Genomic DNA, 27,949 nt, shown 5'->3' with positions numbered 1-27,949 from the left:
TTAAAATTATTTCTTTATAATAATATAAAATTTTAATATATTACAATATATATTATATTAAAAAAATCGTTTATATATATTAAAAAAATCGTTTATATAATTTTTATTTATTTTTTTTAAATAAAAATTATTAACGGTGCCCCGCGGGATTTCCTGAAACCGAAAAAAACCGAACGGGGCGGGGATGGTATTAAAAAAATTCCCGAAATTAAAACGGGGCGGGGATGGTAATTGCATTCCCCACCCCGAACCGCCCCATTGCCATCCCTAATTGTAATTATATATAATAATAATAGCGAGAATTTGATTCCCGTAAGTTCTAACCCACAACAAAGCACTTGTGAGAAAATAAATGATAAATTGTTAATTCATATATATTTATAAAATTTAAAATATTTGAATTTTAAAAGGGAAATTTGATGAAATATCCTAATAATTTCCTTTATTGAGGAAATGGCTAGCGCCTAATAAAAATTGCGTAAATGACCACCTCATATTTTTCGGACGAAAATATTCCCGTCGTGTTATCATCGTCTCGCGACGAAAATTAAAGACTGAATTGAGTTTAATTGTTCAGCACGATCGTCTCGCGACAGAAATTTAAGACTGAATTGAGTATAATTGTTCAATACTATCGTCTCGCGACGGAAATTTAAGACTGGATTGAGTATAATTGTTTATCACGATCGTCTCGCGACTAAAATTCAAGACTGAATTTAGTATAATTGTTCAAACACTAAAATTTAAGACTGAATTGAGTATAATTATTCAGCACGATCGTCTCGCGACACCATGATTGTCTTACGACGAAAATTTAAGACTGAATTGAGTATAATTGTTCAGCACGAGACATGATCATCTTGCGACGGAAGTATTTTCGTCCGAAAAATATGAAGCGGTGATTTGCTTAAGCACGGCGATTTCTCAATTAAGTTATTTATGAGGATCATTTCATCATATTTCCCTTTTAAAAAACTATTAAAAATTACATCAAATCAATTAATGTAATATTTAAAAATTAATTCAAATAAATCTGTATTGAAATATAAGATGGATATACAAATTAGCCCTAACCTTTTCAATTCAAAAGTTCATTCGTAAGAGAGGAAACCCTCCTCTACATGATCTGCACTTATTGCCACATTTTACTCTGTACTCCAATCTCTACAATTTAGGGCTGAGAAAATAGCAGTATGCCGCTGTTTCTCACCGACGAGGAGTTCGACCAGTGCTCCAACGATGCTTCTCTTGTTTCCGAGAAAGCCGATTCATTCATTAGACAACTCTATGCCGAACATGAGACGGTTAAGGCCATGGCTGCTGCCGCTTCTATCACCGCCGAGCAGACCTGCTCCATTCTGGAGCAGAAATATGTATCTCTGTCATCTGAATTCAACCAGATTGAAACTCAGAACGCCCAATTGAATACCACCCTCGAACAACGCTTATCTGACCTGACCCAAGTCCAAGCCGAGAAACATCAAGCTCTTCTCAAATGCGTACATATTTAGTTTTCAGTTTTAAGGGTTTCTTTTGTTTTCTATTTGTCTAATATTTCACTTGAAGTGATATTGATTTTCTTTAATTTGTGTAGATTGCAAAAGATGGAGATATTGAAAGGTTGTCTACGGAAGTCACAGAACTTCACAAATCCAAGAGTCAGTTAATGGAATTAATTGAACATAAGGACACCGAGATCAGCGAGAAAAATGCCACCATCAAGAGCTATCATGAGAAAATTGTATGTAACTTACCCAATTCCGAAGTCCTTTTGCTTAACTTTGTGTCATTAGAATGTGGACACCGACCTTAGAATCAAGATAGTTGTAGTTTGTCATTTTATCAGAGCCCATTAATGGTTATGCTTTGATTTAGTGAGGTTGTCATAATGATTTGCCTCTCTTTCTATGTTGCTTATTATTTGTTGTATGTTACATGGAATACAACCAATATTGTTGTCATGAATGCTATGAAAGTGGCAACTGGTCTTTCTGATTAGCATTCTCTTTTCTCAAGTATATAATTAGTAGAGTGGTAGTTTGCTGATGAATGAGCTAACGAGAAGTTTCCTCTGCATGCTTAGCATCCAAGTTTTATTGTTTTAATTTGCTACTCTGGGAAAGGTTATGATGTGCACCTGTAGGAGAAAGGTTATGATGCACACCTGTAGGAGAAAGGTTATGATGCTTATTGATGCTTCTTTGTGCTGTATTAGGGAAAGAAATGGGAACTGTATGAGGAAAACAATATTCTATATAATGAGATGAGAAACCTAATCCAAATTTAAGAACAAATAAGTAGTTCATTGGCATGGTAGTACTGCAACCTGAACTTGAGGAAGGCTATTTAACTAATGTATTTGTTGTATAATAAGGCCCAGTTGAAAATACTCTTAGATCACATGTATTTGTCTATGAAGTGCTCTAGTAAAAGATGGAACTCAAGACTGAGCTTTGGAGGATTTGAATACCAAGGTCAAGAAAATCAATCTGGATCATGCAAAAGAGATTTAATAATATGATAAGTTATATAATTCATAGAAACTAATGTTGGAACACTGAATTATGTCATTAACAAATTGAATTATTCAAGGTAATAGATTAATTTAACGACCATATATTGAAAGAGATAGAGAGATAGTTAGGCAAAGAAAAGCTATTGAAACAACTTGGTTAGTAACTTATTTCTTTCAAAACACAAGTTTTCTAAATTGACATTTTAGTTGGTGAAAGTAATCTGGTGACACAATTGACATAACATGGCTTCTCATCAGTTAAAGGTTATATTTGTTGATGACCTTTTGAGGTATTGGTAAGTACATCCTTTTGCTGTTTTTTTTCTTCTGATACTACTTCTGAAGGCATAAGCTTCCACTTCCTTCATAAATTTGAAAGTAATTTTGTGAAAATGAGCACGTCTATGATTTGAAATTAGATCACTTGTCAGCTAGATAGATAGTTTTTGAAGGTTACATGGCTTATTATTTGGAGTCTCTTCTATGTAGGTCTCTTGGTTTAATTAATCACTAAGCTAAAACTTTGTCTGAGTTCTGTAGAAGACTGAGTTTTTTGGTCCAACTACCTATTAGATTTAATACCAAATTTATAGCTTGTGTGGATTGCACATTGATTTTTCCCCCCTAAATTACTTTGAAGGTTAACTTGAATGACAGTGCGGCAATAGGAGAAGCCAAGTTGAATGAGATCGTGGTTGAGCTGGCACGGTGTCGCGGCTCTTTTTCTCGTCTTTCACAGGTAAAAGGATATTTTAAGAATAATTATTTATTAATATATATTCAATTATTAACTAGATAATTATTGTATATTAAAATATACTGGTAATTTAATTCTTTAATTAAATTCTATTCCTTAATTCTAGTAATGTGTCAACAGAGTCAAATATTGTCCTGGTTTAATCATTACTTCTGAACATTTTGAAATTTTCTTTGATCACAATTTCTGTTCCTTATCTCTGGAGTTTTCAGAGGATACAAATGCTAAATTGAATTTTTCTTTGGATGTGAGCAGGAAAAAGAACTTATTGAGAAGCACAATAATTGGCTCAATGATGAGCTTAGTACTAAAGTTAACAGTTTCACTGAAGTACGCATGACGCAAAGTGATGTGCAGGCAGACATGTCTGCTAAGATTGCAGATGTATGTATTATTATTATAAGTTACTTCTAGATCATTATTTTCTATCTGATTATTGTTTTGCTTTATATTCCATTTTGGCATATACATTGTCCAGTTGGAGAAAAAATTGAATGATAGTATGATCTCTTTAAATCGGAATAAGGATAGATCAGTGGAGTTAGAAATAAAGCTATCCTCTCTACAAGAGGTAACATTTCTAAATCAATGTATTTTAATTTTTATCTGTCTGTTTTGATTAGATCATTCCCTGGAATATTTCTTCTGATACTTATTCCATTTGATAGGAATTAACTGCAGCTAGAGATGTTGCAGCAGCGAATGAAGAACAATTTACTGCTGAACTTTCAACAGTAAGGAGTCTGAAGTTTTTTGTCAGTTCAAAATAATTGAAAGAAATGGTTGCCCATTTATTGGTTGTTTCTTAAGTTTGAAGAACATTCATATTCTAAAAAATAGGCCAAAACCCCATGAAGTTTGGCAAGGTGAACTAATACAGACCTATTGTTTAGTTTGTTCAAAATAAGATTCAGAGTTTGAAGAAAGTTGAAATTGAGTTACTCTTGATGAACTTACACTCCGTTCAAATTTAAAAGAAGTTCTAATGACCAACACATCCTCACGATTAGACACCATTTACTGTTCCCATTAGTTAATAACTTGAAGTCTTGCTTTGAACTTTTCTCCAACTTCAAGTCCTATTTTAAACAAAACTGAACGTCAATTCTTAAGTTCTCAAAAAACAAATTCTAAAGTTCCACCTTTAACCAAACTTGAAGTCCTTGTTTGTTTCTTCCGCTTTGCAAGTATGTATAAACTCATATCTATGAGTTATGAGATGTACTCCACACATGTTTATGTCATTTGTTCAAGTAAGCATAGACATAATTTTTTTTCAGGTGAATAAACTTGTTGGATTATACAAAGAAAGTTCAGAGGAATGGTCACAAAAAGCTGGAGAGCTTGAAGGAGTGATCAAGGCCTTGGATGTAAGATTTCAAGTGTTTTTTCTTTGGTTGTATGTGGTTGTTGCCCAGACATGAATTTGAATTGACGTTGTCCTTTTTTTTACACTTTGTTGCTCTTAGACCCATTTGGATCATGTTAACAATGATTACAAGGAAAGGCTTGAGAAAGAAACATCAGCAAAATTAATGTTTGAAAAGGTATTCTCTCTTTTATGCTCAATCTTGGTATTTGAAATCTATTATTGACCAGTCAGAGCATTTGGTTTCATGATGTTTTAGAATGGTGGCATGTTTTTCCTAATCTTTATAGAATACCACGATTTCTGCACAAGAACTGCTTGCATAAGAGAGCTAACCATTTTTGTTTCAAGGGCTACATTTTAGAGCCTTTAGCATTCAACCTATAATGGGAAAACAACATGAAAAGTTATGATTTGAATTGTCCTAATATAAATTAAGATATGATTATCTCTTGCTAAAGAAGCAGGTTTGTTTCCATAGGTTTTGTTTAAGATAATAGCTTGCACACATTGCTGTGCTTGATTTTATGTTGGGTACTCTGTTTAATCTCATCTCTTTAGATAATTTAGATATTTATATTCTATAGTTGAGTTTCCTTATACTGCTACTGTTTTTTAAATAATAGGAAACAGCACATCTGAAGGAGAAACTACAAAAGTGTGAAGCCGAGATTGAGGCTAATAGAAAAGCAAGTGAGCTGAATCTTCTTCCTTTGAGCTCTGTTACCATGCTGAAGTAAGTACATATTTTTTCAATTTCCGGGTAATATTTGTTCTGATAACTTCTATTGTACTTGTGTTAGAAATACAATATATAACATGTGCAATCTTTAAAACAATTGATGCTTTTTCCTTGTATATCTTTTCTTCTAAATCTGATGAGTTCTTTCAATGGTGTTCTTTACTAATTTGGCAGATGGGGTGAGATAGCTGAAGAAAAAGACACTGTAGAGGATAACCGCCAAATTGTTCCTAGTATTCCTGTAGGAGTATCTGGAACAACATTGGCAGTTTCTCTTTTAAGGGATGGTTGGAGTGTAAGTTATATGCCGGTTGCTAATTCTCTTCGTTTAGTATTATTTTCATTTTTCACCATTTTTAGTTTTTTACTTTATATTGAAGCTAGGTAAAATGTATACCAAATACCAAGAAGCTGTGGATGCTTTGAAGCATGAACAATTGGACAGAAAGCAAACTCAAGCTGTATTGGAGCGTGTACGTATTTACGGTCTTTATAGCTTAGAGTATTTGACAGCATTGTTTTCCTAGCATTATGAGAGGTTTTCTTCTTTTTATTTTGCATTTCAGGTTTATACCTTTAATATCTGCAGTAATCAATTTGCTAGTCCTTGTGACATGAGATTAACTGATCAAATTTTAAAACAATGAGGGTCTCTAGAGTGAGTCAATCTGGAAGCTTTAAAAAATATATTCTAATTAATTTTTTTTTTGTTGAATTTGTCAAGCCTATTTGTTTTCTTAAAACCATCCAAGCCAATTTTCTTCAATTTTTTTTCTTCTCATATACGTCAATCTCATCTACAATAACAATTTCTTTGTTACCAATCAGTTTTTTTTAGGGTCTTTTGATTGTCATCCTTAATCATAGCCAGGGTTTGTCTAGCTTTGATTTATAACCCTCCCACTTTTAGGATTTTAATAAAATGGTTATAACCGTTTTCCAAAAAAAACAATTTCTCAAATTAATATTAAAGTACTTAGATTCAAATAAATTTTTTGCTCCACTTTAAGTGATTCTCAACTGTTTCCAAATTGATTTAACTTCTAGGTGGAAGTTTCTCAAAGTGAAGAATATCTTGTATTCTTGAATTGAATGAATGACTTTGCAATACATGCTATGGATACATAAAATAAACATTCCTTATTGTATATGATCTTATTCTAATAAATCACTAATCTATCTGAGGAAGAAAGACTAATCTGTTTTGGAAGGGAGACTAATATATTGAAATACAAGACTCCCCCAAGTTGGGTAGTAGAGGATGTAAGAGAAATTGCTAATTATGCCTTTTAGGTTGTAGTTGGAGAATAAGCCTTCTAAGTTATTTGAGCAAAATATCTTAGAAGGAAGAAAGATGGAGAATTTGCTTTGTATTTAATTGTTATATCTTTATTAGAGGGGTTGTCTAAGTAAATTTAGCTTCCTTGTTATATGGAAGGTATTACAATCAAATCATTAACTAAACAAAAATCAGAATCTCAACAAATTGTCAATAACAGACACAAACAAACATTACGATAATATCTCCTTGATTTCTCCATAATCTTGAATACTCCCCTCAAGTTGGGTTGTACTCGTTGTAAATGTTCTTGTTGCATAGATCTTCAAAATTTGGATTTTGAAGGAGCCTATGCGAGTTCAAATGTGATTTGTCATTGTGAGGGAATATAAGACGGTTCACATGTTCCCTTCATCGTGTTTCAATTATGAAATTCTTATCGATTTCTCCGTGATTTGTTTGTTCGTGGTGATCTATGTTCTTTGTGATACTTATAACTGTTTGATTATCACAGTGCAGTTTGACTCCCAATCATGACACTATCTTGAGTTCATTAGAACTTTGAATACCTGTTCACAAATGCGAAGATGCTGTGCTCACAGTTTTGCTTTGACACTGCTTCTCGCCCTTCATGTAATCAGACTATCCTGATTGTCAATCAGTGGCATTCCTTGTACACCATTTGAAAATTCATTGATCTCCAGTGTTCATTCTTTGGGAATAGTAGTCTTCTCCTATGAATTGTTTTTGAGGATTCTTAGTATTTGGTAAACCGTGTTCATTCGTGGAGTTATTCATGTGCTGGTTATTGCACTAACAAAAAACTGATGTTTGATATCTCCCCCGATAACCTTTGCACTATTATTTTGTGACTCGATTTCATTTAAGGATCCATCAGAGTTTTGCACTTGCACCCAAGCCGACTAGTTTCCTTTAGCTTGATATATTTTTGTTATGGAAGATTCCTTTTTAGATGGCTTCAACTCCATGTAAAAAAAACTTGAAAGTAAGAGTTATAATCTGACTTATGTGCACAAATGAACTACTCATTTGTCTGGATGTGTTTCACAAACACAATATAGCCGTCTTGATATAGTGTGTAGCTGTGGCTTTGATATACTACACGAGCCAAAACCTAGATCGAGATACCAATTAATTCCTGAATTATCCCGTATCAAACTTTAAGGATTAGAGTATGAGATAAGGAAGAACAGTAATAGAATATCCAAAAATTGAAGATGAGATAGGGTTAAGACAATTTTGATGAGATTGAAGAGTATGTTGTAAAAGGAAGCAAGCGTTCTAATCATGTATGTTGATGATATTATTTTTACAAGTATCGATAAGAAAGAACTTCTGAAGTTAAAAATATTATTTTGAAGAGAATTTGACACAAAAGATCTCGGCAATCTCAAGTTCTTTCTCAGGATGAAAATTTAGATGTATTTTTATGTCCCAACGCAAATATTCTCTAGACTTGTTGAATGAAACAAGAAAGTTGGTTGCAAATCAATTGATAGTCCTATGCCCCATTACAACAAGATCTAAAAAAGATGATGTGATAGAGAGATACAACCGATTGGTGGGTTGTCTCATTTACTTATCACATACACGTCCTGTTACCTGCTTTCCAGCAAGTGTAGTTAAACAATTTATGAATTGTCCTACTCAAACACACATGTATGCTATCTATCACATTTTGAGGTAGATAAAGGACACTCCAGGAAAAAGGGTTAATGTTTCTTAAGAATGAAAATTGAGATGTATAAATTTATACTTATATAAACTGGGTTTTAGATATCACTGATAGAAGATCTACTCCAGCTTATTGAATTTATATGTGGGGAAATCATGTGACTTAGAGAAGTAAGAAACAATCAATTGTGTCCAAAAGTAATGGTTAAATTGAGTTGAGATCTCTCACTCCTGGACTGTGTAAAGGAATATGGTCTGTTAGACTTCTGAAAGAGCTTCATTGTGGCAGTTTTATAGCTATCCGTATTGCTAAGAAGTCGTTCCATCACGACAAAACAAAACGTATTGAAGTTGTTAAACACCGCATTTCTGATAAAGTTAACAATGAGATTGTTGAGCTTTCTTACATTTCATCACAAATTCAAATTGCTGACATTCTCACCAAGGCTGAGATTTCTGTGCCAAGTTAGGAATGTACAATATACCTTCCAACTTGAGGGGGAATGTTAATATTATTGTTAGTGAGGGGAATGTGGAAGTTGTAATAACTACCCACTTAGTATTATTTCATTTATTTTCTAATATATATTATATGTATAATGTATAATGAAAATATCAGACAGTGAGTCCTCACGTTCTCTCCCTCTCACTAATTTACACGAACTTACCAAACCAGACCAACTACTTGTGGAGGTTACTCACTTGTTTGTTTACCCATTTCTGATGGTAGTAAATGATGTGTTAGATGACCATTTATGATGTATTATATACCATCACATCTTTACATTAGTTAAAAGGAATATTGTTTGTAAACAAACCTGTTATGTAAAAACAAATTTTCCAATTTTTCATTCCCAAGAAAACTTATTTCTTTTGGTTTTACACTCTTATTCCTAGATAGTAAATTCAGTTAAACAAATTTATTGTGAATTTGAGCCTATTCTTTCTCTGTCCTTTATTAATTGAGGAATGCGATACAATGCTTGACGTATTCAGTTTTGATCATTATGGACTGGTACTAGAAAAGTAGACCCAATTTTAAGAACTGGATCACTAAGAATGAAAATGGCTCCCTTCTCCTTTGGAATTAGTTTTAGACTTTTATTTATTCTGGATGATGTTCAGCACTGTGATATTGCATTTGATATATACTTTTCTTGGTAAGTTTATCATGTGTTGCTTCTGTATTTTGTTGGTTGTGTTGTCATGTCCATTCTATGTAGCATTTATGCAGATATCTTATCCCTCTTTTTAGGTTTTTTATGAAATAGAAGATAAAGCTGCTGTCATACTTCATGAACGAGGTATGTGAGAATTATGGATGTTCCTTGAGAACTTTACTTAATAATAGGTTTCTCAACTATATGTCTTATATTACTAATTGCTATTTATGCTTGTTGTTTATATATGCTACAAAAATTGTAGGCAGTTTTCTTATGAATTTCATGTAACCTACAAGATTTCTATTTTAGCCAGTGATAATACAACAGAAAACATTTGAATGGACATAGTCTAGGATGCCCTTACTCTTAACTTGAGATGCTCCAAAACGGACCCTTGTTGATTTGTCACACACAATGTTTGCAAAATTCCAACTCAAAGTTGACTCTCCAAGAACCCTTTTGGCTAATGTGCCCTAGCCTCAAATGCTACAATCTAGTTGAGTGAGAGTCCACCATTGAACTCACTTGTAGACAAACTTTTGAAGTCTTCAAGGATGTGGAAGCCAGCTTTGCCTCAGTTTGCCTTGAACATTACCAAATTTTATCATGTGACTTGTACATTATTTTAGAGTAACATCATACCCTTGATAATCTAATCTTGTACTATTATGGAAATCAGGTTCTTCTTCAAATCTAGAATGTGCCTCACCTCCTTGAAGTCCAAGATTGAGCCATTCACCATCTTGAATTCAATAAACCAATTCCCTCAATCTTACAAGCTATATTATTTCCCACCACTCATAGCACCCAACTTCCTTCGAGATTTGGATCTACCTCCAATATATTCACCCCTCTTCTTATTCCACTGGTCCCTTTTGGATGGTCTTCCCCATACAACTAAGGCCTCACCTTACTCTATTCCCTTCTCGAATAACTTTGATATTTCTTTAGACAAGAGTGCACTATGAACCTCCTCAAATGTTATGGTTTTTCTATCATACATATTGTGTCAACAAAATGAGTGTAGGAGTTTGGGAGAAATTGGAGCAACAAGAGTGCAAGGTCTTCAATTTTTACATTCACTTCCATGTTCTTCAAATCTAGTGTAACTTTGAGTGAAGCATCCAAATTTTCTTCCATTGTTTTCTCAACTGCCATCTTGTACCAAAGAGCCGCCTCATGTACATTAGTCTCTTCACCAAAGACATGGTCATATAGATGGACTCAAGTTTTGTCCAGACTCAAGCTTTTGCCCAAAGAGTTGCAACAGATGTCTCCTTCCACACCCATCTCACCACATTGTCTCCCAAACTCAAAATGATTGTGTAGTGAGCTTTCTTTTTGATATCAAGTTTCCTCTTCTCGGTGTACTTGTGTGTACCTGGCAGACATTCTGTCCACACTCAACAAATCATGAAAGACCACATTTTTGCAACAAGGCAGCTCTCATATGGATCCTCCAAAGTCCAAAGTCATTATTCCCTGTAAACTTATTTATACCAAAACGAACAGCCATGTTATCAAAGTTTTCAATCAGCCAAAATCAAAACCGAAACTGTGAACTTAGTTTCTAGATTGGGTCTGGTCCGCTCTTTCCACAAGAATACTTTAAACATCTTTTATCTAGTGTGTTCTTCCTCTAACAAGGCTTAATACCACTTGTTGAGGACTTACAATGTAGAAGCACTAACCAAATTCACAATACACTATAAAGAGAGAATATTTTGAATCTGAGGGTATATAGAGGGTGATTCCAAAACTTAGGGAGTGAGTATCTCCTTCATCTCCTAAACAATTACAAAGATTGCATTCTAATCATTCACTCCTAGATTTATTCTCTACACAAATCTTTTATATTTGGACATGCTAATTATCTTATGAACCTAGATGATACTTAATATTACTTTATTTTAAATTATATAAATTATTTTTTACCCGGATCAAGAAATAACATGTATTAATTGGATTGCCTTTTTTTTTTCTTATTGAATCTCCTCTCTTTCACAGAAAAAGTTAACATTCTAGATGGGTATTGCAATTGTAAAGAATTTAGAAATGCAAAAAGAGACTAATATTAAGAATGCAAAGATATAATATGATAGTTGGTGGAACATCATGTTTGCTTATAACTATGACCTCTCAAAGTGTTGTGAAGTAAGTTTGCACCATTTAGAAATTGAGGCATGCATATTCTGTACTCACATTATAACTCAGCCCCATCATTTTATGATGACATTATTTTTTATGCTTATGGTATGTTTACCATAACCTTTTTCATGCTAGCATGAACTCTCAATTTCTTCACAAACTACCAGTGTTATAAGATCCAAGTATGGTTTCATGAAGATGGTGATGTACCTGTTAGTTTTTATTTGTATTATAATTGTTTATTCGCACATTATTTTTTCTTTCAGCTGAGCATGAAAAACTGACCGAGGCATACGCGGTTGTCAACCAAAAACTGCAACATTATCTAGTTGAACGGACTAACTTGGAGAAGACTATCCAAGAATTAAGGGTTAGTGTTCATATATTTATGATTTTCTTTTGTTCTCATCTTGATATAGACGTTCATTTCTTGTGAGCTAGGTTGAGTTGATGCAACATCAAAGACACTATACTACTGCACATAAAGAGATTGTTGATCTCCAGAAGCAGGTAACTAATGAATTGTAATTTATCCTAGGCTTGATATTATATGAAATACGTTCCTTTGCACTAAGCCTGATATTATTTTCTGCTTGGTGTTTTAAAAAGTTCAATGGTGTGGAAGATGAGTTTGAGTAAGTTGATGTTATCGACAATTAAAAGAACATTATTACATTATGTAATTAATCCAAATAAAGAGATAGAGATAACATAATGCAAAATGAGATGATAAAGGAATGGTCCAAGTCCTTAGAAATAAGCTTGGATGACATTATGCATTATTCCATATTTATGGCTTTACTGTTCTATCACTGATAAGTTTTTGATATATCAGGTGGCAGTTCTTCTTGAAGAATGTCGGGATGTACAGCTCCAATGTGGAGCTAGTGGAATTGATAGTATTGTTGATCACATCAATATTCCTTATGTGGAGTTAAATGCTGACTCTGAAGTTGATAGAGTAATTTCTGAACGACTGGTAATTTCTTCTCTCTTTTTTCAGAAGTGATTCTTTCACTCTCAAGAACCATGTTTGATGTCTTATTCTTGTGGAAATGTTCAGTTAACATATAAGGACATAAGTGGATTGGTTGAGCAGAATGTGAGGCTCAGAAGCATTGTTCGCAGCCTCTCTGATCAGCTTGAGGTTAAGGAGGGGGAGCTAAAGGTTTTGGGAACTGCTTTTCTTCATTACTATTGGTCTTAATTCGTTGTAATTTTTTCTTTTTTGTTTGATAATTAACCACTTTTTCAGGAGAAGTTTGAGATGGAGTTTCAGAAACAAAATGAAGAGGCTTCTTTTAAAGTTAATGAAGTGCTAATGAGAGCTGAACAACAAGAGAGGATGATTGAATCACTGCACACTTCTGTAAATGATTTGTAAATTTTTTATAGAATGAGTGACTGCTGAGACAAACAGTTGTCAAGTTTATCTTCTTGGTTTATCTCTCCCTTTGATAGGTTTCCATGTACAAAAGGCTTTATGAAGAAGGAAATAAACTCCATTTGAGCAATTCACAAGTGATAGAGGCTGCCCCAGGTTAGTAAATTTTTCATATCTGTGATTGTCAGTCATGTAGTTGACTGTTGTGCCCATTTCAGGGAGTCATATGGTTAGTTTGAATTGAGTTTACCCTGTCCTGCATGAAGGCATGCTTATCTTCCTTATGAAACTCAGCAAGGACATTGTTGTAAAGTTATTTAGAGAATTATACTTTCAGGCATATGTGATCATCTGCAAATTTGAACTTACTTTTATCTTAATAATGCATGATGTGGTACAACATTATCTTCTGTAAATACCTTTATCCGCCATTCTTGTTGCAGAAGATGGGAAGAGGGATTTGATGCTTATACTTGAAGGATCTAAGGTGACATAGCAATCATTTTCACTTTCATATCTATTCCAGCGGACTTAATCCTCTAACCTCTTTATACTGCAGGCCTCTGTAAAGAAGGCTCAAGAAGCAACTTCTGACCATGTGAAATGGCTTGAGGAAAATGTGGGGAAGCTGAGGTAATGGATATGGACTTTAATGTTTTTCTTTTAAAATGAGCATAATTGACCTTGAAGAAATGTGTCATAAAATTCTTTGAGGTATTATGTTTTATTTTGCGTGCTCAAATTGTTCTATAGAATAAACAAGCTTGTGCATGAGCGTTAAGTTGGTTTTTTAATTATCGACTCAAATCTTCCCATTTGATGTTACCAACATAATTCCATAAGCACCAATCACAAGTGCATTAAGATCATGACATCTTACACTTGTCATGGTGGTATAAACTGAAAGATGTTAGTGATTGTTTCTATCTCTGAATGTAGAACCATAATAGTGTATGTATACTAAGGCATACAATGTAACGTATCTAATAGGCTTATATTACAGAACTGAGCTTATATCAGTACAATCAGAGCGTGACAAGTTGGCTCTAGAAGTGAACTTTGCTAGAGAGAACCTTGAAAGAAGCATCAATGAAGTTGAACACCAGGTGGCTGTGATGTTTCTCTCTTAGTCATTTCTCTTCTGCCTTTGAAGCTCTCTTAGTTCTGTACATTTAGAATTCTTTGAATTTGGATTGACGTTGGATAACTTGATATGTTTTACTTACATATATGGTTCTAAAATTTCAGAGGGACGAAACAAAAGCTATTGTGGCCAGAAATGTAGAATTGTCTCAGTTAATAAATGGCTACGAGCGACGGGTGCGGGAATCTTCAGAATCAATGCATAATGCTGAAGACCTCTCACGAAAACTAACTATTGAGGTTTGACATCATACTGATGCATGCAATAGCTGCCACACTATAATTATAAATCCTATTTAATCCTCTGATGCTCTGCAGGTCTCCATTTTGAAGCATGCAAAAGAAATGTTGTTGGGCTCTGAAAAGAAAGCCACCGAAGAAGTTCTCTGCTTATCTGAAAGGGTTCACCGTCTTCAGGTTTGTCTTTTCTGCAAACCAAGTTTCTGTAATTTAATATGACACAGGTAAAGAAAAGAAAGGTGTATACATTTTCATTTTATTCCTTTACATAAGCTCTTACTTTGTAATGCAGGCTAGTTTAGACATCATTCAGAGTGCTGAGGAAGTTCGTGAGGTAGTCTGTTCTATTTTAGCCAAATGCAACTTGGCTATATTTTTACCCATGCGTCATCTTTTGCATATATTATTGATTGTAGGAATCAAGAAGGGCAGAGAAGAGAAAACAAGAGGAGCACATTATGCATATTGAGGTGTGGTGTAGACAGCCTTCTATGATATATGCTTCTATAGTTTTATCTTATTTTGTATGTAATTTATCATATATTTATTTTGAGAAAAGGATAAACATTTTATTTTATTATAAATAATCAATGAAATAGACGTTATCAATACATGAAATTGAAATAATTACTTGTTATATTTCTCAAAGAAAGTAAATCTAAACACTATAAGTCAACCTTCATGCAACAAGCTAGCAACCAATCATTATATTTGAAGTGTCAATACCTCATTACATGCAAAACAACACATTCTGAGTGGTATTGGCTACCTTGTTCCAAATTTCACTCTTAGTGTGACAACACATTCATGAATCTTCTTCCAAATTCATATTCACTTCTACGTTTGGAACCAAAGACTTCCATTTATTTCTGTCCAGATTTTGTACACAAGTTGCAAATGAACTGTACAAAGTTGAAATTTTTTTCCCCCCTTATACTCTTAAACATCCATTCTTTAACATTGATCAATCCTTAGGGACCCCGTTAACCTTCATACTTTTGCACCATGTCAATTATCTTTGCATTACACTATTTCTCTATTTTTCAGAAGGAATGTGCCGAGGCTAAGAAAGAACTTCAAGAGGAGCGTAATAATGTTCGCCGTCTCATGCTTGATCGAGAAGAAATTATGAAGAGTGCTATGAGACAAGTCGAGGAAACTGGAAAAGAATTAACAAATTCTTTAAATACTGTTGCTGCAGCCGAGGCTAGGGCTTCTGCTGCCGAGGTGAGGTGTCTTACAACTTTATATTATATTATAAAAATCAAGATTTTTTTTATTATCTATTTACCTTTTTATTATTCAGATATTTATTTCATCTTTCTACTGTTATTTGTATCTTAGGCCCAATGTTTCAGTATGGAGAAGAACAAATCGGGAGAAGTTAAGGTATGCAGATAAGATTTCACTGCATTTAGTTATATCTGGAAATGTTTGCTTTGTACAAGATAAATGTATTTAAAGGTTGTAACTTGATGTAAACAGATGTAGAAGATGTTTATGCACTATCCTCACCAATATTTCATTATCTAGTTTCTTTCAATGTAATGCGGTTACATCGATTTATTTAGGCATGTTCTTTTTGTTCATCCACTTCCTTCTGTGGATACAGGTTACTCAAAGTGGCAGTGATCAAGGGCTTTTCTCTTCGAGTAATGAGGTACGCCTGTCACACCTCATTTCAGTTGCAGTTGCCATTTCCCTTATGCTGTACTGGTTTATGATTGCTTTTATATAAACTTACTGCAGGCAATTTCTGATTTACAAGCTGCTAGAGAGGAGATACAAAAATTGAGAGAAGAAGCACAGGCTAACAAGGATCACATTCTACACGTACATAAGTTTTATTTTATAGTATTTGACTTTTTGCTTTTATAAAGTTCATTTTGTTGACCCTTTTCTTTATCGTGCAGTATAAGAACATCGCAACCGTACATGATGAGGCATTAAAACAGATGGAACTTGTGCATGAGAATTTTAAAACTGAGGTAAATTGGTATGATTTTCATGCTGATGCTTTAAGTCAGATAATGATCTGATCTGAATTCCTGGTAACTATAGGCGGATAGAGTGAAGCAATCACTTGAACTGCAGATTTTATCATTTAAGAATAAAATCGACCAACTTGAAACTGAATATAGTTTGAAGTCCACAGAAGTGGTATCTTTGGTTGCTGAGAAAGAATCAAGCCGCGCGTCTTGTTTCTTAGAGATTGACAGGCTAAAGATGGAATGTGCTCTTAAAACGTGAGATTTCTAGTTATTTGCATTTTTTTGTCTTGTTAAATTTAGAAATGGACTTAATCTTTGTTGTTGCATGTAGATCCCAAATAACTGAGATGGGAACCAAAATCTTAGCATTGAAAGAAGATTTGGATAAAGAACATCAAAGATGGCGTGATGCTCAGTCCAATTATGAAAGACAGGTAACCCTTAAATTGATCAATGTGCTTTCTTGTTGGACCTTTTCATGCACAATTGAATATGTATGTTTTTCGATGCATCCTTTATGTAAATATATCTATTTAGAGTTTAGACTTTTTGCGTGATGTTTGACTACAATTTGTCTTCCCAGTAACATTAAAAAACAATGCAAGTTCTGGGGCATTAATTGCGTGATCTTAGTTTTGTGTGTATCCATTGTAGGAGGGTAAAGATAAAAAGATCCTTAATAAATTATCTTTTGGGCCAATCTCCTTTTTCTATTTATGCTATGTGCACAAGTCAATGTTTTTGTTTGGTTATATCCATGTTATTTATTTGTACTTAATATACATATATTTTGAAAAATGTCAACTTTTCATTAACCAAAATTTGTGAACATGAGTGGCGTTGAACAATACACTGGGGACATAGGAACATTACTGAATCTAGATTAAGTGCTAAATCCTGTTCTCCAGAATGCATATAAATTAAGAATTCTTGCATACTGGAGCTGTGTGTTTTCTTATTGCTTGTTGTCATTTACCCTGGATAAACTGCTCAGGCTTGTAACAATTTTGAAGCTCCTTATGGAGGTGAAAATTCTTGTGAGTTGCATAATGTAATGGAACTATTTTCTGCAATTCTGCAGGTCATACTTCAATCAGAGACAATTCAAGAGCTGAATAAAACATCGATTGCTTTGGAATCATTGCAAGGAGAGGCTTCTGAGCATCGTAAATTGGTGGATACTCTTAAAACAGAAAATGTATGTTAATTACCTGTGCTATAGATTTCAAATGAGCCCAAGAATTGCAGTTAGGTCATTTGTGTGTTTAAATTATGGTCCAAATGGTGCTTTCTTGTTCTTTCCTTTATTGAACTACTTCGTTATCCTTTTAGTCGCTTATTGGACTTTTTCATTTCTTGCATCTCTTCCTTGTTTGCTGTGTGTTTCACTCTTGATATGATGTCTGTTACTCAAATCTGGATAACTTGTTGTCAGTTGTATACAAACAAACATATGTTTTAACTATGACAACTTAACATGCATGTAGCCCCTGTTGTGAGTATGGACATGTTGGATAGAACAATTTATGGTTTACTTGTTTGATCTCATGATCACATTCAAGGGTAAAGATCCAATGATCTATTTTGATTTATGTGAGCTTCATATTTTCATTCTCTAGAAATGTAAGAATGCAATTAATTTATTTTGGCAACTGTTGCTGATGGATGCCTAATTAATTCAGAATTGACCTTCATCATATCCACACACTTCTGTGATAGGCTTACAGTTCACACAGTGCTTTTAATTTATTGTAGCTTCAGCTTTTAACAAACATTACATGATCCTTGAATTTTGTTTTGTATTCAAAGGTTGAAACTATGAAAACTGAATGATTGAGTCATCAATAATTTTAAAAGAGAACCAAGTATTTTTATCTCTCAATGACTAATTATATGTTTGATATGATGTGATGACTTTTCAATAGAATGCTTTGAAGACAAGGTGGGAAATTGAGAAGTCAATCATGGAAAAATCAAAGAATTATTCTGAGATGAAGTTCAGAGAAATCGATGAGCAGGTTGTTTCTCTGCTCACATCTTTTGTAAATATGCTTGTGTCTTGCAGTATGCACTACATGTTATTTTTCCCGTATGTATGTTGGTAATTGTATTAGCTTTGACATCATGAACATTTTATCCTTTTGAGTTTTACATGGCGCTCCTTGTCATGATCGAAATCTTATAAAATGATGGTGATTTATGGGTAAGTCGCATTTCCGTGACTTTCCTTTATTATATGTATACATGGCTAATGTTGCCATCAGCTCCAATGTTGTAGGCTTGTAGCCTAGTGAAGTTTATGCTCTTAATTGTCCCCATCCCTCTCTGTGTGCCACATTTAGTTTTTTTTTCCCTATTATATATGTATTCTTGTTCAATGACTGAATTATATTTTTTCTTGTGCTCACTGTTGTTTCCTAACATGATTTTCCCCCTTGCTATGGTTTTATAATACTTTGGTTGTCAACTTTTCCCAGAACAAGATATTGCATAATCGGCTGGAGGCTTTACATATTAAGTTGGCAGAAAAGGAGCGGAGTTTATCTGGAGTATCTTCTGGAAGCAGTGATCAAGATAGAATTAATGATAATGGGTTACAGAGCATAGTAAATTATCTACGTCCATCGAAAGAAATTGTATACATGCAAAACAACTAGCTTTGACTCATCTTTAGTCTATAGTATTGCACAATGACTGATGTAGCTACTCCTTTTTCAGGCAGAAACTGAGATTTCTTTATTGAAGAAGGAAAAGCTTCGCTTACAATCCCAGGTAGCTAATACTCGATTTAACATTTGATGTAATTCTCTGTTTGATTTTCTTTTCGCATTGTGAATTATGTTTCTTGCTCTATTAAGCTCCCTCACCCTTTCTTTCCAAAAGAGGGTTTTACAAGGAATATATGCATTAATGAACTCGAGTAGATTTTTTTTTGGTGTCAAATGAGAGAAGTTTCTTGACATCTCATCTCTCGGTGTTACTGTGTACTAACTATAATAGGATTTCTCTATAGCTTGAGAGTGCTTTAAACGCTGGGGATACAGCCCAAGCTTCACTTCATGCTGAGCGAGCGAATTCAAGAACATCCTTACTAACAGAAGAAGAGTTCAAATCTTTGCAACTACAGGTTGGTTATTGTTATCTTATTTTATTCTAATTGTACATTTAGTATTATGTTATTTATCTTTATGTTAAGCATAATCATTTCTTATTCCTCCTGAATGTTCATTTTATCTTGAAAAATCAAGCCTTCTGGTCTCCCCTAGATGATGCCTCACATTTTGAGGATGCTTTGATCTCCCCATTGTATTTATTTTCCATTATGTCATGCTTGTATTAAAGTACTTGTCCATTTTGTAATGTTTCATAATCAAGCAATTCACAATCAAAAGGAGTATTGCTTCATTTCTTCACAATCAAAAGAAGTATTGCTTCATTTCTTTTCTCCTTTGCCTCTCATATGTCATAATCTTTGTCATGGTTTCTCAACATCATTTGATATCTAAACACAAAGTAGCCTATTTCTCTTGCAAGAAATTTCGGATCTTCTCCGCCACCCTAATTCATTGTCCAGCAAACTCTTCCCTATCTTCAATAACTCTTGCACAACCTACTACAAATTTGTTGTGCAAATTTGAATGTTCTAGCACCATCAAAATCTTTAACCTTCTAAAAATTCTTGAATGTAAGATACACATGTTGGAGCTTGGGAAATTGACAACAATCTCATCATATCTTCTTGGCTTCTCAATTCCATGATAAATGAAATGGAAAAACATTTCCTTCACCATGAATCTTCTAAAGATATTTGAGATTATGTCAACACCACTTCCTCTCAAATCAGCAACTCTTCAAGGCTCTTTGCCTCTACGAACTTAAGAAAAGAAAACACTTTGAACGCACCAAGTTGATGCTATTGACATTCTCTCATGGACCAACCAAGCTGATGCAGTTACATAGAAAAAACAAATTGAACAAAAATGTACTTTCAAATTCATATTTGGCTTAACACTGAATTAGACAAAGAAAATGAAATCATTTGCATTAGACAAATGTGTTTGATGAAATTCATTGGGAAGAAATTTGTAGTGAATTGATGATAGGTCCATCAAAAGATTTTTAGTGTTTTTCCTTGTTTGCGAAGAAACCAAAACTCAAACAAGTTTTATCAAATGATCTTCAGATCCGCCACAACAATCCTTAGTGCTAGCACTGCAAGACAAATTGTCAAACCAAGGATAAATATTGACTATTTTCTCAATGGAATGCCTTTGGAAGAGAAGCCTAAGTCTTATAAGAACCCCTCTAATCATGCTGCTCAACCAGCAACTCTTTTACGAGAAACAAATTGAAGCCCTCGGGTGCGATCATACTAGCACTAATGCACCGGATCCCATCAGAACTCCGCAGTTAAGCTTGGGAGAGAGTAGTACTAGGATGGGTGAACCCCTGAGAATTCCTCGTGTCGCACTCCTTTTATAGAAGAGTAAAAAACACAAATTGAAGCCCTGAAAGTTGAAACTTCGTGTCCCAGTTTCTAGTCTTCTCTTATCATTGGCCACAAATAGAGACTTGAAACTACATCTAATCGTTCGAATCCGTTCTGTTCGGATATTGATCGTTGTTCGCGAGCTCCACACAGGTGTTTGGTTCTTGAATGTACAAAACGTCTTTCTAAACCGTTCTAAACCGTAATCTGAAACATATTTTTTTATAGCGTCAAAGCTGCTCATGGCTATAGCGTAAAGCGAATAGCGTAGCGAGGGCTATTTGAAAATAAAGCATAAAAAAAATATAGATATCAAAAATAAAAAACATAACAAAAATATAAGTTTAAAACATAAAAACCATCCATTCTTGAACTAGAAAAAAGTTCAAAACATAATCTAAATTCCTTATCATTATTTTCTTCATCAAGATCAAGATCATCTTCTTCATTTGAAATTGCATAAATGCTCGACATCATTCTCTTCTTCACTTTTTTCATCGAAATCAAATTCATCTTCTTCATCTAAAAGATCAAATGTGTTAAATGTTCCTATTAATCTTTTCCCCTTAGACTTAGATGTGATTGCCTTCGAGCTTCTTAAAGGTGTAGATGAAATTGTATTTGAGGTCCCTATGGATTTCCTCAATGTATAAGGAGTTTCATCAACTCCGACAATATCCGCTAATCTTGCCAAGTCAAATAATCACCATCATGAACAAAGTCACGCTCTTTGTATCCCTATCAACCATTCGTTGTCATCATCTGGTTCACTTCGATGATATCACGATAGAAAAGAAATGTGGAAAGAGGAATGAAGAGAAAAGAAGAAAAAGAGGAAAAGGCTAGAGAGAAAAGCAATAAGAGAAGAAAAAGAAGCGTGCAAAGTAGAAAAGAGGCAAAAGAAAATTTGAAATTTGAAAGAAACATGCATGTTCGGATGCAAGACACACTTGAATGCATTCCCTTTACATTCAACATAAAGGGAGATATTAATGTTTTGTAGGATGTCTACTCGATTTGTCTCACATTTGATTTGTTTTTAGTGTTGTCTCAAACTCTCAACCATTTTATAAACGGTCCATCAGAAGAACATATAAAGCTTTTATGCATAATTTTATGGCATCTATAATTTTTCTCTAAAAAGAGGCGCTATTGCTTAAACGCATTGATGCATAAACTATTTAAGTTTATTCTGATGACGACGTCGCGGCATTCCAACAGTGTAGTAACCATAACGTAGGCCTCAAGTATCAAGAAACAATTTCTTGTCGCAAGAAGCATCGATGAAGCTAGATTTAAGGCGCTTGTTCTTTGAATTTATGAAGGAATTTGGATATGCCGTGTTCTGAATAAACTCATAATCAAGCAATTAATCAAAAGTGTTTTTCTTCAACTGTTTTTCTATATTGTGTCTCGTCACCCATTATCTCTTCAGATCCTAAATACCATTCCTATTTTTATGGGTTAATTTGACTCCAATCAACCTTGTAATATCACTTTAACAGAGTCCAGATATTGCAAAGAAAATAATAATTTTCAAATTTGTGAAAACTAGCTCTTTCTTTTGTCTTCAATGGTATATCAACTATCCATTTGAACTTTATATTTCCTGCTAAATTACAGGATGTTATTTATTTTTTTATTATGCTACAGGTGAGGGAACTAAACCTGCTTCGTGAAAGTAACTTGCAACTTAGAGAGGAGAACAAGCAAAATTTTGAGGAATGCCAGGTTTGTGCATGCAAAAGACATGATTGTTTATTAAGGAAATAAGAGTATTTAATTGTGTTAAATATTATTCATAGGGTGTGCCCTTTAAATACACATTAGCCAACTATTCTTGAAAAGATGGATAACCTTTCCTAACATTGTTTCTTACTGACAACTCTTGTTTTTGAAAGATCTTGATAAGAATAAATGCTAGGAGATGAAGAAGTCTGTCTTATTTTATTTGTTATCATAGAGATCTAAAAATCATGTCATGGATAATATGATTTTTCTGCTAGAAATTAAATGTAATGGCCCAGAATGCAATCGTTGAAAAAGAGCATCTTGAAGATTCACTGAGAGTGAGACAAACTGAATTTGAAGTGTACAAGAAGGATGCTGAAATGCTGAAAGGACAAAAAGATCTCCTGGAGAGCCGTGTTCATGAGGTATTACATTCTTATAATTACTAATTCATGTACTGATATGATGTTGCTCATGTAATTGTGACAACAATCTCTTAGAGGGGGATTTCCACGATTTAGTTGCATAAGCCCTAACTTATTGTATATGTTAGTGATATAAAAAAAGGAAAATTATAGACATTCTCACTGTTATATACACTTACCATGCTCTATGCAGTTGCTGGAGCGATGCCAGGATATTGACATGGAAGATTATGCTCATGCAAAAGAAGCTGTTCAGCAGATGCAGGTAACCAATGTTTGTAGTCACTAATGTCCTTAACATTTATTTCTTTATGCGTGTGAAATATATATTGCAAGATGGTTTCTGTATTTTTAATTGTTTAGCATCTAGTGATATGCGTGTGAAATATATGTTTATGATGGTTTCAGTAGTTTTAATATGTTAGCGAGACAACTGCTCTTCTTTTCAGTCCATTTATATTTCAATATTTTTCCTTTATAATGAAAACTTAAAGCTGCTTAAACATCACACCTCTTTGTGTGTGGTAAATGAAAATTGATTATTGTTTAAGATGTAAATTGACTAGATGTAATCTGCACTTTTTTGTTTAAGTATATATATATATTCTTCCTTTCCTTTCTTAATAAGTAACCATTTGAATTATGAAACACAAGTAGTTGCATATATTTCATTTTCTCTTTCTAGATATGGCAATTCTTGCAACCAATGCAATATTGTTTCTATTCCACTCGCTCGACCTCTTTGGCGACGATGGCTTCTCATGGAACTAATGAGCAGCAAAGGGTCGAGGTCCTGATTGTTTGGGCAATGATTCATAAAATGAGACACAATAGGAATTTCAAAAGATTCTTTAGGTCCAAAGAGAGGATAACGAGAGCTAAATTTGATTGTAAGGCGAATTCAGGGAATGCTCACATCCTAATTGAACCTTCTGTTGAGTGGAGAGTGAAAAACAATTATATGTAAGTGTATTTGAGAAAATAAAACTTAAGCAATAATGCAAACTAGAGGCTACCATTTAGCAAAAAAGGTAAAGGCCACCCAGTTTGCACTTTTTCTACACCAGATAGATCAAACCTTGGGAAAAAAGTTTTAGTTGGTAACTTCAAAACTGAAAATTATGTCACTCTTAATCTTGAAGTAAAGTCTTGTAAATTTATCACTTTTTCCTTTGTCGTTTCAATAATTTTCCTTGTATTTCATTTCTAGAGGAGGTCATCTCCCTTTTCCTCGAAGCCTTCATATCATATAACATAAAACATTAAAGTTTATATTGTGTGTTCTTCATCTCTTATTTTGCTTTCATTTTGCAGAAAAAAAAAAGAGAATAAGATTTCTGATAATTTTATTCCACGGGTCATGCCCTCTCTTTAAAATACATTATATGCATGAGATTGTATGATTCATCCAAAGAATCTTAGTTGGTCTTGCCTCTAGTATATACATCAAGACACCATTAGTTAATTGAAAATTATGTCAGTATAGAAGTGATACTTCTTTCTCCAGGCAAATATCAGTTCTAAGGAAGGCGAGCTGGTGGAAATAAGAAAACTTCTTTGTCAGAAAGATGCTTCTATCTTACAATTAGAATCAGAACTTGCCACATCAATAACAAAAGTAAATGAGAAGGAGAGCAGATTAAACAAAATTTTGCAAGTTGAGGTACTGAAAAAAATTATGTGAATTGTTATTTTCCTTTAATAATCAGAGTAGCTTACATAGTCTTACAATTTTTATTGTCATCATTCAGAGTACAATGAAATTAGATCTTGAGAAGCAGAAGAAGACAGTAATACAACTTAAGGTTGTTACAACTTTATCCTCATTTTTAATCATATGATTTGACTACTTTTCGTTTTTGTCTGTTGACTTGATATCTTTTTTATATCATCTGTTTAAAATTGCAGAGGAAGATCGATAGTTTGTCAAAGGAAAAAGATGATCTTAGTAAAGAGAAACAAGCTATGTCAAAACAGTTAGAGGAGTGTAAACAAGGTATTAATTTAATGATGTGTGAAAAATAGGTGTCATTATCTTAGAGGCAATTAGTTTGTTTCTGATAGTGTACATAATAGGGCTGAAGAGCGATGGAGAAGCTGCTGGTGAACAAGTCATGAAGGAAAAAGATACCAAAATTCAGGTTTAGAAAGTCACTTATTCTTTAATTATTTTTTATTTTGCTTAGATTTTTATGCACCTCCATGTTATGAATCTTCCTGTGTAACCCTTTTCTTTTTTCTGGGAGTGAAGATTCTAGAGAAAACTGTGGAGAGGCAGAGAGAGGAGCTAAAGAAGGAAAAAGAGAGGGATAGAGAAAAGTGTCAGAATGCTGAGAAAACTGTATTAGAAAATCTTGTGACTTCCAGTCAGGTATCTTTTACAACATTTGCTTTATTTTCCTCATATATGGCTTTATCAATGTTGATTATTATTGTGTATTAAGACTTCTGGAGAAAACTTGTTATCTATTACCTCTTTTTTTTACAGAAATATTTATTTATTAACTCTTCCAAGAAGGTTAAGTATTTATCAGACATTTTTCTCTGTTAAAGCATATAAGCATGCCTTCCTATGATTCTACTTCAATATTTCTTATTAGCAGGACACATTTGCTTGTCAGATTATTCTATTACGCAATTGGATGAACTTTCTGCTGTTTATTTTCAGGCACTAGAAAACTTTGATTATATTGCTCACTCAGTTTCTAGTGGATATGGAACTCCTGTTGTCGATCTTCCTCAGAAAGTGGATGCATCATCGACTTCTGTTGTTATTAACACAGGTTCCTCCTTTTACTTTTTATATTCTGTTTCATTTTATCATTGGAATTTGTAAAAGGTTTCAACTTCTATGTTCTGATTTACTATTGCTTTATTATTAGTAAATGTGTTTTCATCTAGGCCTCCTCTGGATTTTCAGGTGAACCAGTTCCTCCTGTTACGGCGTCATTAAGTATTCTCCCTGCTCCAGTATGTAAACAATCAGAAGAGAAACTACTGAGGAGAGTCCCAAAACAAAGTATTATTGAGTCTCGCAAATCTGTGAGGAGATTAGTTCGTCCTCAAATGTCAAAGCGTGAAGAGCAATCACTGGGGGGAGATACAGAAATGTCAGAAATTGAAGGAACCAGCCAAGATTCCATGTCCTCTGCTCCTAGCCTGGAGAGTCATGGGGTGGACTCTGGGGTTCAAAATACAGTGATTGCTCGCAAACGTGCAGCAACATCCACTTCTGACTTGTCTGACTTGTCTCTTCATCGTGATGTGATGATTCCATATGATGAGGCAATGCCTTCATTAAAGAAACTTAGAGGCTCTAATTTATTACCACAGGAGGCTGCTGCAATGGAAAGTCAACCGGCTACAGAAAACTCGGAAGCTATTATTATACCTTCAGATGCGGGGGGAGTGGTGGTGCCACAGGAAGAATTAAATGATGAAACTTTTGATGAGATTGGAGGAATTTCTGACGAACAGGAAGAGGAGGAAGCCAAAGAGGGAGGAGGAGACATGATGAATCAACTTGAATTGCATGAAGATACCTTGGTTGGTGGGGACAATAATAACCAAACTGAGTTGGATACAATGGTTCCCACAGAGGAGGTGGATGTCCAACAGCAGTTAGGATTAGAAACTGACAGTGATCAGGAAGAAGGTGAATTGCCTAGTTCAGATCATGATGAGGACTTAGACGACAACGACGTTGGCGATAATAACGCAACATCGGATGCAATGGAAAAGATGAATGAAGTAACAGAAGAAGCAGGGTCTCCTCACTTGGAAGTTGACAAATTAGATGTAACCCCCACCGCGATCCTTGAAGAAGAAACTGCTCGTAGTAAGATTCCAAAACAAGGGGGGACATCTGAGAAGGAAGTAGTCGTGATCAGGCAACAGCAACATTCTCCTTTAAGGGAGAGATCTGAGGTACAAGAAACAAGGCAGCAGTCTCCCATATCGAGGAGACAGACAACCATTAATCTGCGCGAAAGGGCAAAAGAAGCTGCTATGATAAGGCAGCAAGGATTATCATCATCATCATCTCAGGGACCAAGAGGTAGGGGACGCCTAAATCGTGCACGCGGAGGCCGCGGCCAACCACCCCACTCTGGCGGAGGACAGTCTTAAATATGTTTTACTTCTTTCTTGGAGGATGTCTTGAGAGATGGATGGATGTTTTAGTTCAACATAAAGTGTGGTATTTATGTTATTCAAGTGAACAATCCATTTGAATATGTAGACTCAAACGATGTGAACAATTCATTTGAATATGTAGACTCAAACGATTTTCTTTTCCTTTTTGCTATGAACACTCGTTGAGTTGATGAAAAAGATTTCTAGCAGTTATTTTCTTTGTGGAAATATTTAGATATTGGTATTTAATGTTCATTACAACAATTACTATAAATTATACACATGTATTAAGTCAAGATTTTTAAGCAAAATAAAATAAAAAAAAACAGAATAGATTAAAATCTATGGAAATAATTAAGCTGTTAAATTAAATAATAATATTAAAGTTGATATATGTCTTAAAAGCTGTGATATAATATAGTATAACACTTTAATCAATTAATCAATTGTACTAAAAAGATTTCATATTTTAATAATGTTTTGACAGAAAATATTATTTTCTACCTCAAATCCAGAATTCCTCCTACCTCTACCGTTCCTATTAACTTATTAGAAAAAAATATATGGCTCCCACTCCAATCCTGCTGCTCTCTCTGTTTGAGCCCAAGTTTGACCTGCCCTGTTCAGCTCATGCGCAACTCTATACTTTAATAGATTGGTAAAGATTATTTAGAATTGAAAATCTAATAATAATATACACATGTAATAAGAAAATACTACATATCCGAGCCTAATACATTGAAA

At 34.0% G+C, this 27,949-nt stretch overlaps 1 protein-coding gene and 1 pseudogene across 1 annotated transcript; both read left to right on the top strand.

The window, feature by feature from the left end:
- The first annotated feature begins 1,082 nt into the window (after positions 1-1,082).
- On the top strand, positions 1,083-27,458 carry LOC124930277 (nuclear-pore anchor-like). Its single transcript, XM_047470632.1, has 47 exons — positions 1,083-1,499; positions 1,595-1,741; positions 3,156-3,254; positions 3,528-3,656; positions 3,751-3,843; positions 3,941-4,006; positions 4,553-4,642; positions 4,742-4,819; positions 5,268-5,377; positions 5,558-5,678; positions 5,764-5,856; positions 9,613-9,661; positions 11,935-12,038; positions 12,110-12,178; positions 12,504-12,647; positions 12,732-12,836; positions 12,924-13,037; positions 13,130-13,208; positions 13,496-13,539; positions 13,612-13,685; positions 14,056-14,158; positions 14,301-14,435; positions 14,514-14,612; positions 14,728-14,769; positions 14,852-14,905; positions 15,483-15,662; positions 15,780-15,832; positions 15,921-16,095; positions 16,185-16,268; positions 16,349-16,423; positions 16,497-16,681; positions 16,758-16,860; positions 17,508-17,624; positions 18,352-18,444; positions 18,904-19,062; positions 19,145-19,198; positions 19,440-19,553; positions 22,569-22,646; positions 22,922-23,071; positions 23,265-23,336; positions 24,579-24,734; positions 24,823-24,876; positions 24,980-25,067; positions 25,148-25,212; positions 25,323-25,442; positions 25,740-25,854; positions 25,992-27,458. Exons 1-47 carry the CDS (start codon positions 1,194-1,196, stop codon positions 27,197-27,199), a joined length of 6,045 nt encoding a protein of 2,014 aa, XP_047326588.1. The 5' UTR covers positions 1,083-1,193; the 3' UTR covers positions 27,200-27,458.
- LOC124933229 lies at positions 20,786-20,900 on the top strand (annotated as a pseudogene).
- Positions 27,459-27,949: the final 491 nt, after the last annotated feature.

This window comes from Impatiens glandulifera, chromosome 3, assembly GCF_907164915.1.
Source record: "Impatiens glandulifera chromosome 3, dImpGla2.1, whole genome shotgun sequence".
Taxonomy (NCBI): domain Eukaryota; kingdom Viridiplantae; phylum Streptophyta; class Magnoliopsida; order Ericales; family Balsaminaceae; genus Impatiens; species Impatiens glandulifera.
The sequence above is the reverse complement of the archived record's forward strand: the minus strand, read 5'-3'. Positions and strand labels throughout refer to the sequence as shown.

What these genes read in the sequence shown, in the direction of transcription:
- LOC124930277 (XM_047470632.1), top strand. Translation starts at nt 1,194, where the DNA reads ATGCCGCTGTTTCTCACCGACGAGGAGTTCGACCAGTGCTCCAACGAT. An exon ending in AGTGATAGAGGCTGCCCCAG is followed by an intron (nt 13,209 to 13,495) that starts GTTAGTAAATTT and finishes TTCTTGTTGCAG; the next exon opens with AAGATGGGAAGAGGGATTTG. An exon ending in ACAAGGATCACATTCTACAC is followed by an intron (nt 16,269 to 16,348) that starts GTACATAAGTTT and finishes TTTATCGTGCAG; the next exon opens with TATAAGAACATCGCAACCGT.